Source organism: Trachypithecus francoisi, unplaced genomic scaffold, assembly GCF_009764315.1.
Source record: "Trachypithecus francoisi isolate TF-2019V2 unplaced genomic scaffold, Tfra_2.0 Lachesis_group7, whole genome shotgun sequence".
Classification (NCBI taxonomy): Eukaryota; Metazoa; Chordata; class Mammalia; order Primates; family Cercopithecidae; genus Trachypithecus; species Trachypithecus francoisi.
The window spans coordinates 22122616-22139958 of record NW_022681472.1 but is presented as its reverse complement, the minus strand read 5'-3'; the positions used below and the strand labels follow the sequence as shown (position 1 = coordinate 22139958).

At 41.2% G+C, this 17343-nt stretch overlaps 2 protein-coding genes across 3 annotated transcripts in view; one reads left to right on the top strand and one right to left on the bottom strand.

The window, feature by feature from the left end:
- LOC117079346 (serine/threonine-protein kinase Sgk3) overlaps nucleotides 1–1781 on the bottom strand; it is a 196272-nt gene extending 194491 nt beyond the window's left edge. For both annotated transcript variants that reach the window (XM_033203160.1, XM_033203166.1), the window contains exon 1: nucleotides 1605–1781. The gene's annotated coding sequence lies outside the window, so the exon portion shown is untranslated. The remainder of the gene's footprint in view (nucleotides 1–1604) is intronic.
- Nucleotides 1782–2066: 285 nt separating this feature from the next.
- VCPIP1 (valosin containing protein interacting protein 1) overlaps nucleotides 2067–17343 on the top strand; it is a 41773-nt gene continuing 26496 nt past the window's right edge. The window contains exon 1 of the mRNA XM_033203158.1: nucleotides 2067–5058. Within this exon, the coding sequence (XP_033059049.1) occupies nucleotides 2349–5058 (2710 nt within the window). The 5' untranslated portion in view covers nucleotides 2067–2348. The remainder of the gene's footprint in view (nucleotides 5059–17343) is intronic.

The following is a 17343-nucleotide window of genomic DNA, read 5'->3' as shown; positions in this document are numbered from 1 at the left end:
AAAATAAAAAAATAAAAAACAAAGAAAAATATCCCAAGATAGGAAAAATCACTTCTCTTGGTTGGGTCCATCATGGAGGTAAAATTGGCAAGAAAATAACATTCGAAGGATTTCTCTTTCAAATATTTAATTTCTTTTCAAGAAAATTGTAACAATTAGGTGCACATCAAAACTAATATCCTTTATGGGCCTCTATTTTACAGATGGTTCATTTCAAAGCATCAAATTCTACATACATACACATAAACATACACACACACGCACACACACAAAACCTAATCAGGAGGTTTCCCAGGCAGCTACAGAAGACTCAAATGATCTCATGGACTTCACTAATGTCTCTAGTTTGTGCCAAATGTTTTAGAACTTTTGAGGTAGTCCACTTACCTAAGGTGATACTAAGCTTCCAGAAAGCAGGAATTTCCGGAATGATAAGTGAAAGGGGATGAATGTACAAAAATAATTACTACTAGCTTTCAATTAACATATGAATATTGTTCTGTATGAAGACACAGTTTCCTACACAGGTGAAAAAAGAATAAAGCTGTTGACTCCTTAACAGTAAACATCCCTGCATCATTTAGAGGAGATTCTAAGGCCTAGCAAAAGATCTGAGCCTAACATTTTTTTTTTTTTTGAGACGGAGTCTCGCTCAGTCACCCAGGCTGGAGTGCAGTGGCGCAATCTCGGCTCACTGCAAGCTCCGTCTCCCAGGTTCACGACATTCTCCTGCCTCAGCCTCCCGAGAGTAGCTGGGACTACAGGCGCCCGCCACCACGCCTGGCTAATTTTTTGTATTTTTACTAGAGACGGGGTTACACCGTGTTAGCCAGGCTGGTCTCGATCTCCTGACCTCGTGATCCACCCGCCTCGGCCTCCCAAAGTGCTGGGATTACAGGCGTGAGCCACCGCGCCCGGCTGGATGTTTTGGTAAGAAGCAGCATTAAAATCACTCTGTAGGTTTGAGATTGGGATCCAGCGTAACTGGTGACTTGACCTTGGGCTGGTGAGGATAATACATGTGAACATATTACTAAACATGTAAACTATAAGGCAATAGTAAGCAAATGCTAGTTACTATTCTATGTATTACAGGCCTAACCTTTCCTGCCTATGTCCTTATCTGTAAAAAGAGCACGGATTGAGATCTGAAGGTCTATCCAGTCACTTATTAGCTGCGTGAACTTTGGCAAGTCATTTCCTTTCTGGGCCTATTTCCTAAGAAGGTTATTTTTAAGATCAAATGATAATCGTGTTATGTAAATGCTGTCCAGGCACATATTAAGCATTTAATAAATGATAGCTCTTATTACTCTCTAGGGGGGTAGGGTGGTAACGAGCAAATGAAATTAAACCTAGTTAAGAGGCTTTGTATATGCACATAAAACTCTACAGACATCCAAGGTACCGTTATTTGTACTGTAAACTGCCAAGACATGCAGGAAACGAGAACTCAAATGGCGCCTCAGTGACTCGCACTAGAGAGGGGGAGAAGGCAGAGCTTCCAAGAATCAACTATTTTCCCCCTTATGGCTTTCAGCCTAGATTGGACCATTTATTCAATTTCCCAGCCCACAGTATCCCTGGACATTTATTTACTGTACCTTTTTCACTGAGATCCTTTCCACTCCCCTCCCCTTCTAGTAGTCGTGAACTTCAGACCCTCTCCTTCGACTCCCACTGCCTTTAACTCTGTTTTTAACCAAGCTTCCCTGAATCCTTCCCTCCGCCTAAGGAGGAAGTGCAGCTGGACGCACCGCACGGCATCCTAGGAAATGTGGTCTCTCAGACTCTTTGGCTTGGGCTGCAGAGTGGGGAAGACGACGAGGAGAGCCCAGCAAAACTACAACTACCGGCAGGCAACGCAAGTCACCATCTTTCTTTGGCCCCTTTCCCTCTTGCCGTCCTCTTCCTCCTCTCCGCTAGCGCTGAACCGCTTGGCCTCACGGTACTTGTAGTTCCTTCTGGACTCAAGCTCCTAGGACTCGATGGCCAGCACAGAGGCTAGAAGACTCTAATTCCCAGAGGGCAGAGCGGAAGCTGCGCCTGCGCACACGCAATGAGGGCGTGTATGTCTGTGTCTGAGGGAGAGAGCGAGAGTGAGTGAGTGTGAGTGCGGGGTGGGGTGGTGGCCGTTACGTTCGGGGCAACGGCTACGGCAGTGGAGAAGTAAGAAGAGAAACAACGTCCGGCGCTTCCGCCTTCGCTTAGGAGGAGGAGGAGCTGGTAGGGAAAGGAAAGTGCTTCGCCCTGGGCCTGGATTAGACCGAGTCGGGTTGGTGGGGGTCTGGGCTATGAGCTTTTGAGGGTCGCTTGGGACGCGGAGCGAGACACGAGAGCCGGGAGCTATGTCTCAGCCGCCGCCGCCGCCTCCGCTGCCGCCGCCACCTCCTCCTCCCCCTGAGGCTCCACAGACTCCGTCGTCCCTGGCGTCGGCGGCTGCTTCGGGGGGGCTTTTGAAGCGGAGAGACCGGAGAATCCTTTCCGGGAGCTGCCCGGATCCGAAGTGCCAGGCGCGTCTGTTCTTCCCGGCCTCCGGTTCTGTCAGCATCGAGTGTACCGAGTGCGGCCAGCGGCACGAGCAGCAACAGCTGCTGGGGGTTGAGGAGGTGACCGACCCGGACGTAGTGCTACACAACCTGCTGCGGAACGCGCTGCTCGGGGTGACGGGGGCACCCAAGAAGAACACGGAACTGGTAAAGGTGATGGGCCTTTCCAACTATCACTGCAAATTGTTGTCGCCCATATTAGCTCGCTATGGAATGGACAAACAGACAGGCCGGGCCAAGCTTCTCCGGGACATGAACCAGGGCGAACTGTTCGATTGCGCCTTACTGGGCGACCGCGCCTTCCTCATAGAACCAGAGCATGTTAACACTGTGGGCTATGGCAAGGACCGCTCCGGAAGCCTCCTGTATTTGCATGATACTCTGGAGGACATTAAGCGGGCCAATAAAAGTCAGGAATGTCTCATTCCAGTGCATGTGGACGGGGATGGACACTGCTTGGTGCATGCTGTGTCTCGGGCTCTAGTAGGCCGAGAGCTCTTCTGGCATGCCTTAAGAGAGAATCTTAAACAGCACTTTCAGCAGCACCTGGCCCGATATCAAGCTCTGTTCCATGACTTTATTGATGCCGCTGAGTGGGAGGACATTATCAATGAGTGTGACCCTCTGTTTGTACCACCTGAGGGTGTTCCCTTGGGCCTGAGGAATATCCACATATTTGGTCTTGCCAATGTGCTACATCGTCCTATTATTCTGTTAGATTCCCTCAGTGGCATGAGAAGCTCTGGTGATTATTCAGCCACCTTTCTACCTGGGCTCATTCCTGCAGAGAAATGCACTGGGAAAGATGGTCATTTGAACAAACCAATCTGTATTGCATGGAGCAGCTCCGGTAGAAACCATTATATCCCCTTGGTAGGCATAAAAGGGGCTGCTTTGCCCAAACTGCCGATGAATTTGCTTCCTAAAGCATGGGGTGTGCCTCAGGACCTTATTAAAAAGTACATCAAACTTGAAGAGGATGGTGGTTGTGTTATTGGAGGTGACAGAAGTTTGCAAGATAAATACTTACTTAGGCTTGTTGCTGCTATGGAAGAAGTCTTTATGGACAAACATGGTATCCATCCTAGTTTGGTTGCTGATGTCCATCAGTATTTCTACAGAAGGACTGGAGTGATAGGAGTTCAGCCTGAAGAAGTCACAGCAGCTGCTAAAAAAGCAGTAATGGATAATCGCCTTCACAAATGTTTGCTCTGTGGTGCCCTTTCTGAACTTCATGTTCCTCCAGAGTGGTTGGCTCCTGGAGGGAAATTGTATAACCTGGCAAAAAGTACTCATGGACAGCTGAGGACTGACAAAAATTATAGCTTTCCCTTGAACAATTTGGTTTGCTCATATGATTCAGTGAAAGATGTTCTGGTACCAGACTATGGATTGAGTAACCTAACAGCTTGTAATTGGTGCCATGGCACATCTGTGCGAAAGGTCAGAGGAGATGGGTCTATTGTGTATTTGGATGGAGACAGAACTAATTCTAGGTCCACTGGTGGCAAATGTGGTTGTGGATTCAAACACTTTTGGGATGGTAAGGAGTATGACAATCTACCAGAAGCTTTCCCTATTACTTTAGAATGGGGTGGAAGAGTCGTCAGAGAGACAGTATATTGGTTCCAGTATGAAAGTGATTCATCTTTGAATAGTAATGTTTACGATGTTGCAATGAAACTTGTTACCAAGCACTTTCCAGGTGAATTTGGGAGTGAAATCCTAGTTCAGAAAGTTGTCCACACTATATTGCATCAGACTGCCAAAAAGAATCCCGATGATTATACTCCTGTAAATATAGATGGTGCTCACGCCCAAAGAGTTGGAGATGTTCAAGGACAAGAATCAGAGTCTCAGCTCCCAACTAAAATTATTCTTACCGGACAGAAAACAAAAACTTTGCACAAGGAGGAGTTAAACATGAGTAAAACTGAAAGAACTATTCAACAGAATATTACGGAACAGGCTTCTGTAATGCAGAAACGGAAAACAGAGAAGTTAAAACAAGAACAAAAAGGGCAACCCAGGACTGTTTCTCCCAATACCATTCGTGATGGTCCATCCTCTGCACCAGCTACACCTACCAAGGCTCCCTATTCACCTACAACTTCTAAGGAGAAGAAGATCCGAATCACAACTAATGATGGACGACAGTCCATGGTTACCCTTAAGTCTTCAACAACCTTTTTTGAACTTCAGGAAAGTATAGCCAGAGAATTCAACATTCCTCCATATTTACAGTGTATTCGATACGGGTTTCCTCCTAAAGAGTTAATGCCACCACAGGCAGGAATGGAAAAGGAACCAGTTCCTTTACAGCACGGCGACAGAATTACAATAGAAATTCTAAAAAGTAAAGCTGAAGGTGGTCAGTCTGCTGCTGCACACTCAGCCCACACTGTGAAACAAGAAGATATTGCTGTTACTGGTAAACTGTCATCTAAGGAACTTCAGGAGCAAGCTGAAAAAGAAATGTACTCCTTGTGTCTTTTAGCAACATTAATGGGTAAGATACATTTAATTCTGATGGTATATCTTAATTGTAAATATAATACACTGAGTTTTCCTGTTGTCTTTGGGGGAAAAGAAATCTGTGGCCATTGTAAGTTTTTAATTATATATTTCAGGAGAGAATTATTTTTAGTATTTTGACAGTTAATGGATAGATGTTAATAGGATTATTGAGTAACTATTAGGAAAATAGAAAGTTAAGGTATTCCCTCAATAATAGTCAACAGATTATTTAAATATGTCTTATTCTCGCAATTGCTTTTTAAAAAACAGACTTGTATTTATTTAAAGCGTTTTAAATTTTTGGTAGGCTCTGTTGATCCTGCCTACCTTGCCCCTTTTTCATTTATTTTTAATTTTTATTTTCCTGCATGTCATGTGATTTCAGGACTTCCTGTTTGATGAATTGCAGTTTCTGGTGTTTATATTCTCACTGCACTCCCACCTAGTAGTCTCTTACATTTCATTTTCTTCCTTTCCCAGTTCATCACATTTTTCTTATTCATACACTAGGGTTTGTATTTAAGTAATTTCACTACTCAATAAGTCTTTGCCATCTATTGTAATGAACTATTATAAGTTGTAGTTCATGAGAAACATAACTAACAGAGATAGATGGTAATCATGTAAAGAAGTATTTGTTTTTAATAATTCAGCATAAATAAAAATATATTATCAACCAAATGTGTAATTTAAAGCTTTAGATGATTTCAGATACTGTTCAATGGTGTACTTTTTACAGTGTCTGTATTTGCTTAGTCTTTGTTTTGAAATAACTGTTAATATGCTTTACTAAGTCTTAAAGTATGAAGTAAAATTTAAATTTGTTAGTTACTGGAAGGGTTTTATTTTTGCTGAGATTAAAGTTTTCAACTAGAAAAGTGATCTGGGTTTTGATTCTGTTTTCTGATAGTACTATATGGCAGTGAATTGGGCCTTAATCTACCAAAATGAATACTACTCCTAGCTTACGTGGGGGAGTAGTAAATAGGGGATCTAAAAACCCTGCACAAATTTAGAACCTGGAATTGTTGATTTTAGTTTGCCAGACATAGTAAGTGAATTGGGGGGTATGTCAGGAACTGTCCTACTCACTTTATATATTTCTTTTTTTGTCCTATTTTTTTGAGATGGTCTTGCTCTGTCTCCAGGCTGGAGCACGGTGGCGGTGGCGCGATCTCGGCTCACTGCAAACTCCGCCTCCCGGCTTCAAGCATTTCTCCTGCCTCAGCCTCCCAAGTAGTTGGGACTACAGGCCCACGCCTCCATGCCCAGCTAATTTTTGTATTTTTAGTAGAGACGGGGTTTCAACTTGTAGGCCAGGATGGTCTTGATCTCCTGACCTTGTGATCAAGGTCACTTAAACACAAATGCTAGTGTACTTAAATACAAATCTTAGGTGGCCCGTGCCTGTAATTCCAGTTACTCTGGAGGATGAGGCAGGAGAATTGCTTGAACCCGGGAGTTGGAGGTTGTGGTGAGCCTAGATCGCGCGACTGCATTCCAGCCTGGCAACAGAGCAAGACTCCGTCTCAATAAATAGATAAATAAATAAAAGACCTGCAATCTCCCAGGTCAAAAACAGGAAAGAGAAGGTCTTCCTCAATAGAAGATGGAGTCTTGAGAATGTGGCTCTTACCTTTATCCTTGTATGCACAGAACCTGATATAGTGCTCAGCAGGTAGTATGCACTCTGAAATGTTTTTTAATTGAATTAAATAGATGACATTAACACAGCTAAAGAAAGGCTGTATCTGCAGAAATGGAATGGATGGTCAGTCAGCACTGAACATTGAAAAAAGTGAAAAGCAAAATTCGGCAATGTTTATATACTGCTGTACAAAGGAAAAAGATACATCATCTGGGGTTCATGAAAATTCTGGTAACTAGAAAGGTAATCTCTGTCGAGGGGTAGGAATATTTGATCAATCCTGACTATGGCCTGGCTGAAGCATCTCTATCCCTTTGCCTGATTTTCATGTTCATCAGGCATGTATTCTTAACACTTTTAGCTTCCTGATAACAAGTTTTGATGTACAGGTGACAGTGCAGATAAGGACATGTTCACTTTGAAAGCTGTATTCTCCATTGTAGACTAATAAATTGACATGGGCAGGATTATGAGCAGTAGTCTTAAAAATATGATCAGAGCCGGGCACAGTGGCTCACGCCTGTAATCCCAGCACTTTGGGAGGCCGAGGCAGGCAGATCACGAGGTCAGGAGTTCGAGATCATCCTGTCTAAGATGGTGAAACCCTGTCTCTACTAAAAATACAGAAAAAAAAAGTAGCCAGGCATGGTGGCAGGCACCTGTAGTCCCAGCTCCTCGGGAGGCTGAGGCAGGAGAATCTCGTGAACCTGGGAGGCAAAGGTTGCAGTGAGCCAAGATTGCACCACTGCGCTCCAGCCTGGGTGACAGAGCAAGACTGTATCTCAAAAAAAAAAAAAAAAAAAAAAATTTAATCAGTATGATTATATATAGATTTTTGAGACAGAGTCTCACTCTGTCGCCCAGGTTGGAGTACAGTGGCATGATCTCGGCTCATTGCAACCTCCGCCACCTGGGTTCAAACGATTCTCCTGCATCAGCCTCCCGAGTAGCTGGGATTACAGGCACGTGCCACCACGCCCAGCTAAGTTTTTTGTATTTTTAGTAGAGACGGGGTTTCACCGTGTTAGCCAGGATGGTCTCGATCTCCTGACCTCGTGAACCGCCCACCTCAGCCTCCCAAAGTGCTGGGGTTACAAGCATGAGTCACTGTGCCTGGTTGATAATATATTTCATAATGAAAATTAATAAAATATAATTCTGGTGTATAAATACTTTTTGAGTTTGGTTGGAATTTCTTGGACCTGAATATCTGAGAGAACTACAGTATGGACTGCAATGAGTTTACCAAGATAATGTCTTTCTGTTCTGATCCCTTCCCTCCTCACATCCAACATTTATGCCTGTATAAACCCATACATTTCTTTAAAACTGCTTCCACTACCAATACAAAATTTGGGTGTAAAAGAGAGCATTTTGTTAATTTTGTAATGGTATCACTGAGATACTTTCTGCTTTAAATTGAAGTATTAAGTGCATGGCCTATATTAGTCCGTTATAAATATTAGTTTTCTCCCTCTAGTTCTCTTGTAACTGTATTTGAATTATGTAGAAGATAGGTATATATTTTTTGAAACAGAGTCTTGCAGTGTCACCAGGCTGGAGTGCAGTGGTGTGATCTTGGCTCACTGCAACCTCCGCCTCCTGGGTTCAAGCAATTCTCACTCCTCAGCCTGCCGAATAACTGGGATTACAGGCATGCGCCACAACACCCAGCTAAAGTTTGTCTTTTTGCTAGAGATGGGGTTTCACCATGTTGGCCAGAACAGTCTCAATCTCCTGACCTCGTGATCCACCCCCCTCGGCCTCCCAAAGTGCTGGGATTACAGGCATGAGCCACTGTGCCTGGCCGAAGATATTCTTAATTTTAAAAAAAAGATGTTTCTACAAAAATCAATTTGGGGATAAATGCTAACTATATGTAAAGAGTGCTGGGTAACTGTTGATGTTTAGATTGGAGAGGGCTAGAAATGACAGAGCTTGTTTAGAAGATTGCAGATTTCAAAGTGCAGAAATTACTTTGTGAATTACCAAATGTGAGCTAAGCTGTGTTATGTTAGTTTAGAATATAGCTCATCAGACTTTATGCTGTTCAGATAGCTGGCTCTTTCTTGTTTAAGTTTAGGCTTAAATACTACCACCTTGTAAAGGTTTGAGAAACCTTTGCTGACCATTCTAAGTAGGTTCCCTCTATCAGTGTACCCTGTTGATGTCCCTCACAGCATCTATCACAATTTTTAATAATCGTATTTGTTGGTTTAATTATTTGTTTGCCTCCCCTGCTATATTATAAAGTCCATCAAGACAGAAACTGTACTCTATTTTCTTCACTAATGAATACCTTGTTTCCTAGTTCAGAGCCTGGCACATAGTAGATACTAAGTAAATGCTTGTTAAATTAATGAATGCAATATTTCAGCAAAATCAGTGTATTCTGTGAACTTGTATGTATGTTGAGTGTACGAAGATAAAAGAGAGTCAGTCCTTGCCCTCCGTTAACTTACCTACAGGCCTTCAGCTGAGGGAGTTCCGTACTTTTTAGCTTTCATCAGCAGATCTCCAGCTTTATTTTCTAAATACATAAAAATTATAAAATCCCCAAATAGGACCAACACAGCATTTTAGAACTTCTCATTTGATTAAGAATCAAATATATAAATGGGGATTGTATAATTCCTTTCTTTTTTTTTTTTTTTCTGGAGACAGATTGTCGCCCAGCCTGGAGTGCAGTGGCATGATCCCAGCTCACTGCAACCTCTGTCTCCTGGGTCCAAGTGATTCTCAGCCTCTCAAGTAACTGGAACTACAGGTGCACACCATCACGCCCAGCTAATTTTTTGTATTTTTAGTAGAGATGGGGTTTCGCCTTGTTGCCCATGCTGGTCTCGAACTCCTGAGCTCAGACAATCCACTGCCTCGGCTTCCCAAAGTCCTAGGATTACAGGTGTGAGCCACTGCGCCCGGCCTGTATGTTTTCACTAAATAGGCTGACTGCATGATAGCCAGGGACGTGAGTTTTTTCTTTCGTTTTTAAGTAGAATATTCATTGACTAGATTGTGTATTACTTATATTAATAAAACAATAAGTATGTGTATTTGTCTTTGGCTTAGTACAAGTCATTCCTGGAACCTAGTAACTTTGAATCTTAGGAAGTATAAACTGGAATAACAATATTCTACCCATAATATTTCACATTTTAATCTCTTTTATCCAGACCATGAGGTAATTGAACTTAACTTTTTGCAGACAGTCATCTTCATTATTTATATAATACTTAAAAGACTAACTCTGGCTTTGCAAAATATGTCGTTCAAATTTCTTGTAGACCTGGTGCGGTTGCAGTGAGCCGAGATTGCGCCACTGCACTCCATTCTGGGCAACAGAGCAACACTCTTTCCAAAAAAAAAAAATTTCTTGTAGATCAGTTATTTGTGGGTTTTCTTTCATGGTAGATAGAATAGGTGGTACACTATCCACCATAAATATCTAGGCTAATTTATTTTTTCTTAGTGTTATATTTCATTAAGTTTCTAGTTTTGTTTTTTTGTTTTCCTAGAGGTAAGAACAGATTTAGGTGAAGAACAGGATTTGTCAGTTTGGAGTTACTCAAATGAAATTAGGCTACGTGACACTTCCTTGCTTTACTACAAAGTGTACTAACCTTTCAGGAGTTGAGAAACTTGTTTCATATTGATATACTTTCTCTGTTCCTGAAAGAACTGTGTGACTTTTTAATATATATATTTAAAATACACAGTGTTTTGTAATTTCATAATACCTCTTGATGTTGTAAATGCCTTAGAATTTTCCAGAATCGCCCAGGCGCGGTTACTCACGCCTGTAAGCCTGGCACTTTGGGAGGCTGAGGCGGGTGGATCATGAGGTCAGGAGTTTGAGACCAGGCTGGCCAAGATGGTGAAATCCCGTCTCTACTAAAAATACAAGAATTAGCCGGGCATGGTGGCGCTCACCTGTAATCCCAGCTACTCGGGAAGTTGAGGCAGGAGAATCGCTTGAACCCGGGAGGTGGAGGTAGCAGTGAGCCAAGATCAGGCCACTGCACTCCAGCCTGGCGACAAAGTGAGACTCTGTCTCAAAAAAAAAAAAGCAAGAATTTTCCAGAATCATGCGTGGGACTGAGACACTTATTTTTTAGGCAACAACTGAATATTATTATTGCACCTGGATTTTTTTGTTTTCAAATGTTGGGTAAAGGGGCAGTTTCAAATCTAGATAGTGCTTATGCATATTCTTCTTCTTTTTTTTTTTTTTTTTTTTTAATCCGAGAGAGAGACTTGCTCTGTCGCTCAGGCTGGAGTGCAGTGGCACAATCTCGGCTCACTGCAACTCTGCCTCCCAGGTTCAGGTGATTCTCCTGCCTCAGCCTCCCGAGTAGCTGGGATTACAGGGCCTGCCACCACGCCTGGCTAATTTTTGTATTTTTAGTAGAGACAAGGTTTCACTATGTTGGCCAGGCTGGTCTCGAACTCCTGATGTCGTGATCCGCCCACCTGGGCCTCCCAAAGTGCTGGGATTACAGGCGTGAGCCACTGTGCCTGGCCACATATTATTCTTTCTATGGCTTCTGGTAGCCCTTCTGTTGATTTATGTGTAGCATATTTGTAATGGGAGAGCAGTTGTAAAGTTGAATAAAAAGTAATGCATAGATGTATCTTAAGATAAATGTATATATTGTAAATGGTGATTTTATATAATTATAATTGAAGATTAAGTCAAATATTGATGCTATTCCTTTCTAGATAGAAAAGGAAATCTAGATAATAATAGATTCTGTTCCAACTACTTTGATCACTTTTATTTTTAATATCTTTTCAATTACAATATAATTTTAAAAATTCAAATAATTCAAGTACGTATAAAATATGGTAGTTCTTAACATTTGTACTCTCCAGATAAAATCATTATTAATAAATTGGGATGTGTCCTTTCAGACTCTGTACTCATTTAAACACTATTGAGTTTGTGTGCATGTCTGTGTATAATAAAAATATTCATTAATGCTGCTGGTGACACTAAAGTTGTGTGACTGTATACCCTTAAGGGGACTGAATTTCAGGCAAGAAACAGATATGCCTTTTTTATAAACCATCTTGACTATCAGTAGGGTAGATAAACTTTTAAATGCGAGGATTACGTCAGGAAGGGTAGAGAGATGCTAACAATTCTTTCAGCAAATGAATACCTTTGGAATTCTGTCTAGTTGAAACAGTCCTGTGTTCCTACTTTATATTTGGAACCATTTATTCAATTATTAAACAATTTTGAATTGTTTCTTTAAATTTTAAATTTAAATAAAGTTAAGTACTTTATTTTATGCTCATAAATACTTCAGAGTTCATTTTGGGTATTTCTTTTGGGGTTTAAAAATGCATTTTGGCTGGGCATGGTGGCTCACACTTGTAATCCCAGCAATTTGGGAGGCCGAGGTGGACAGATTGTCTGAAATCAGGAGTTTGAGACTAGCCTGGCCAACATGGGGAAACCCCACTTCTACTAAAAATACAAAATTAGCTGGGAGTGGTGGCACACGCCTGTAATCCCAGCTACTTTGGAGGCTGAGGCACGAGAATTGCTTGAACCCAGGAGGCGGAGGTTTCAGTGAACAGAGATTGCTCCACTGCACTTCAGCCTGGGGGACAGAGCAAGATTCTGTCTCAAAAATGAAGTAGGCTGGGTGCAGTGGCTCACGCCTGTAATCCCAGCACTTTGTGAGGCCGAGGCAGGCGGATCGCCTGAGGTCAGGAGTTCGAGACCAGCCTGGCCCACGTGGTGAAATCCAGTATCTACTAAAAACACAAAAATTAGCCGGATGTGGTGGTTTGTGCCTGTAGTCCCAGCTACCCAGGTGGCTAAGGCAGGAGAACTGCTGGAACGTGGGAGATAGAGGCTGCAGTGAGCCAAGATCATGCCACTGCACTCCAGGCCTGGGCGACAGAGCAAGACTCCGTCTCAAAAATAAATAAATAAATAAATAAATAAAACAAAAATATATTTCATTTAGGTGTTAGATTTTTAAATTTACTGCTTTGTCCCGTAAATTGCAAAGTAAAAAATTCAAATTGCCTTTTAAAATATTTAAAGTTAGAAGGCTAGGCACAGTAGCTCATGCCTATAATCGTAGCACTTTGGGAGGCCAAGGCAGGAGGATGGCCTGAGACCAGGCATTCAAGACTAGCTTGGGCAACACAGGGAGACCCTGTCTCTACAAGCTGTGGTGGCACACGCCTGTAGTCCTAGCTACTCAGGAAGCTGAGGTGAGGGGGTTGCTTGAGCTCAGGAGATCATGCAGTGAACCGTGATTGAGCCAATACTTGTCAGCCTAGGTGACAGAGCGAGACCCTATTTCAAAAAATAAACACCTAAAATTTAAAAATTAGAATGGTGATCTCTTAATCTTTTTTTGATGATGACTTTAAACTTTTAACTCCATAATTTTATTAGAAAAAATTAGAAAAATACATTTTAAAAAATGTATTTTAACATATTTTTAAACAGTTAAAAGTTACTTCACATCAAATGGGAAAAAAATTGGATAAACCAAAAGAAAAACTTTCATAATACCACTGCCATATATAGCTACTGTTTCAGGTAGAAGGTTGAAGGTTATGAGGAGGAAGGATTTGGGGAAGCAAGGTAATTAACAGAGGTTATCTATGGTGCTCGCAGTAGTATAGTTTTTTCTATATTTATATATACACAGTACATTGGATAGAAGTATTTTTACTTTTGTAGTATGAAGAAACAGTTGGATTATAAAGTAAAAATAATTGGAGACTAACAAAAATATAAATTAATATATTTGTTAGAGCCTTTTCCAAACTGTTCCTATTCTCTAAAAGTTTGCTTTTGAACAAAATAGTAGAAAAACTATTTCCCTTTGTTTTTGCTGTTATTTTGTTTTATTAGATTCTTGAAGAGAAAACAAGATTCAGGAAAAAGTCAGTGGCATATAATCATTAGTTGTGTTTTATATGTGTAACATTGAAGAATGGTTATCATCATGATGCTTCGATTAAGTTTATTCTGAATTGCTTTCAGGCACTGTTTAAAAGGAAAAACCTCATTTATAATATTCACTCCGTCAAGGGTGTCTAAGGGAGAGAATACAGTTATGGGTTCTTAGCTTTTGTTTCGGGATGGACCAGTAGAGCCCCTTCTTCATCACTCTTTTCTGCTTATCACTAGAGACAGAAACTAAAACCATAGCTTCAGGCTGCTAAAAGCCTAAAACAAAACAAAACAAAACAGGACAACAACAAAATAAGGCTGATTGGATAAGCTTGCATCTGTACATTCATTCAACCAATACTAAGAGTGCTGCCATCTGTTCGGCACTGTGCCAGGCCCTGGGGGTAAAAAGTCAGGCCACTGACCTTTCCCTGAATCTGAAAAGTATAAAAGGGAAACCTAGTCTAGAAGGTAAAACAGAAAAGTTAGTTAACCTAAAGTGTGATAAGGGCTATGGTATTCATATACGTAGGAGCATCAAATAAGGGTACCTACCTAATCAACACTCCAAAGAATCCTAAAGGAAGTGATACCTAGATAGAGTTTTAAATAATATGTAACAATTATTGGCCTTTAGGGAATAGGAACAGTTGTTTGGTGGTATAACATTGTAAAAATAAAGGTATGGTATGATGTCAGATGGGAAAGGCAAGGACCAACTCTTAGAGTGCCTTGTATGCCATGGAAAAGGAACTTGGACTTTGCCATATGGCATTGGGGAACCATTATAGGTTTAACTCTGAAGACTGTATAGAGGAGGGATTTATGGGGGATAAGACTCAAGGGAAACCAGCTGTGAGGGAGTGGCAGTAATTCAGGCATTGAACCTGGGCGTTAGGAGGGATGGAGAGAAATGCAGTGGGGAACCATATGAGAGTGGTGCAGGACTTGTGCAAAGTGTCAAAACCCCTGCTTCCTGATCTCTAATCCCTTTCCTCATTTTTGTTACCAACAAACATGACTTTCAGTGGAGATATTTGTTTACCAAAAGAAATTACCTGTTTTTTTCTCCAAACAGTTGTTGATGCCATGAATTTCTATTAAGAAAAGACTGAATAGTTCTTTCAAATTTGCCGAAACAACTTGACCTTTTTTTGTGTGTGTATGAGACAGTGTCTCGCTCTGTCAGCCAGGCTGGAGTGCTCTGGCACGACCTCGGCTCACTGCAACCTCTGTTTCCTGGGCTCAAGCAATTCTCCTGCCTCAGCCTCCAGAGTAGCTAGGATAGCAGGCTTGTGCCACCACGCCTGGCTAATTTTTGTATTTTTAATAGAGAAGGAGTTTCACCATGTTGGCCAGGCTGGTCTCAAACTCCTGACCTTAGGTAATCCGCCTGACTCGGCCTCCTAAAGTGCTGGGATTACGGGTGTGAGCCCGGCCAATTTGACCTTCAGTAGAGGTTTAATGTCAATGGAAAGGAGGTATGCTTTGGACTGATATACAAGATTCAAATCCTGGCTCTACCACTTACTAGCTGTGTGATCTTGGAAGAGTTATTTAAGCTCTCTGAGCTTGTTTCCTTGTCCGTAGAGCTTAGTTGTGATGAGTTAATGAAACCATGTGAAGAGCCTGCTCAAAGCTTGGTAGATAATAGAGGCTTACGTGATATTTCCCTTAAAGCAATAGAACAGTGGGGCCATATTGCTTTGAAGGGGGTGAAAATTTGTTCTTGGAGAAAGGGTGAAAAAATCTTATCGTTAATATATAAAACTAAGATATATATATAGTACATAAGCAGATATAAAGTATATATGTGTAATTCAGATATCATGAGGACATGGGGAGGACTAGAAAAATAATGCCTGTAAAGGCTCCTTAGGGGGAGATAATGGAAACAAGATTGACAAACACTGCAGTAAAGTGATTTGCCTATTTAATTATGAATAACTAGGTATGTAAAGTACTAAGAGATGTGATTTTTCTTATTAATCAGTTGGTCAATTCTGAGGAGTTCACCATTTTGGCACCTGTTCAGATTCTTGTGGTTTTTGTTTGTTTGGACTAGTCAAGTGCAGGTAGTGAGAAGGGGGAAATGGTAGAATAAGCAGTTCTAACTGTAACTGAACAGTCAGTTGAGATAACTCACTACCTTCAGACCAGCCCTGTTTGGATTCTTATCAAAAAAATTACCGCCGTATCTTTTTTTAATATGACTTCCAAATAAATGCTATAGTAGAATATTTTAGAAAATATTAAGTACATTTAGGACAACATTGACAATAACGAAATGAAAGGTTGTCATCACAGAAATAATTTATCTAAGTGAGGTTTAATAGTAAGCTCAGCAATCAGAGCCACCAGCAGTGGTTACTAATATTTCTTTATTTGTAGACTCTTATTAATATTAAAATTCTGTGTGTCCACCCTTAAATATAGCTATTCTAGTAGTACTGCATCATTAGTGTTTATAAGTAAATGTTTTGATTAACTGAAACTTTAATTGTCAAGTCTTCTAAAACTTGCCTACTTTAAGCTGGTGTACTGAAGGTAAGTTTAGCCAGCTGCCACACAAAGTCATATCCTGTTTATGAATGTGAGGCGGGATTAGAACTCTGAGATGTTGTAAGTACACAGTGATTAGTTAGCACTGTCAGTCACAACTATTCAGAGCTCAGGTCCAACAATACAATCTTCAGGTAGGGAAGACAAAAGTTAACTTTTTTTGTTAAAATTAAAAACTTCCTGATTATAAAAGTAGTACATATACATTAGCAGATTAGAATGTAAACTATAAAGAAACAAATAGAAACAGCCATAGTAACTGTTATGTTCCTGCCATTCTTTATTGATTTCTTCAACAGTGATGATCATTCTTTACGTTTTATTTGAAATTTCTTACTGAAATAAGTATTGAAATAGCCCCTTCTGTTTATTTCTTGGTTTTAATATAAATATAAAATTTATATTTACAATTGTGTATTTTACTTTGAAAAATATCTTTTTTTTTTTGAGATAGAGTTTTGCTCTTGTAGCACAGTCTGGAGTGCAGTGGCACGATCTCGGCTCACTACAACCTCGACCTCCTGGGTTCAAGCTATTTTCCTGCCTCAGCCTCCCAAGTAGCTGGAACTACAGGTGCGCGCCACCACGTTCAGCTAATTTTTGTATTTTTAGTAAAGACGGGGTTTCACCATGTTGGCCAGGCTGGTCTCGAACTCCAGACCTCAGGTGATCTGCCCACCTCGGTCTCCCAAAGTGAGGGATTACAGGCGTGAGTGAGCCACCGTGCCTGGCCCAAAAATATCTTTTAATAATCTTATCTGTTCTAGTACAGAGTTTACAGACTAGTTTCCTTTGAGCTGGATTGAGTCTTCAGATCTGTTTTGTTCATCATAATATTGACTACCTTGACTCGTGGTTTTGTTTCTTCTTTTTTGAAGCAGGGTCTCACTTTGTCACCCAGAGTAGAGTGCAGTGATGCAAACACTGCTCCCTGCAGCCTTGACCTCCTGTGCACAAGGGGTTCCCCCTGGCCACTCCACCGCTTCAGCCCTCTAAGTAGCTGGGATGACAGGCACATGCCACCACGTCCGGCTATTTATTTATTTATTTTTTTGGTAGAGATAGAGTTTCGTCATGTTGCCAAAGCTGGTATTGGAACTCCTGAACTCAGGCTATCCACAGCCCCCCAAAGTACTGGG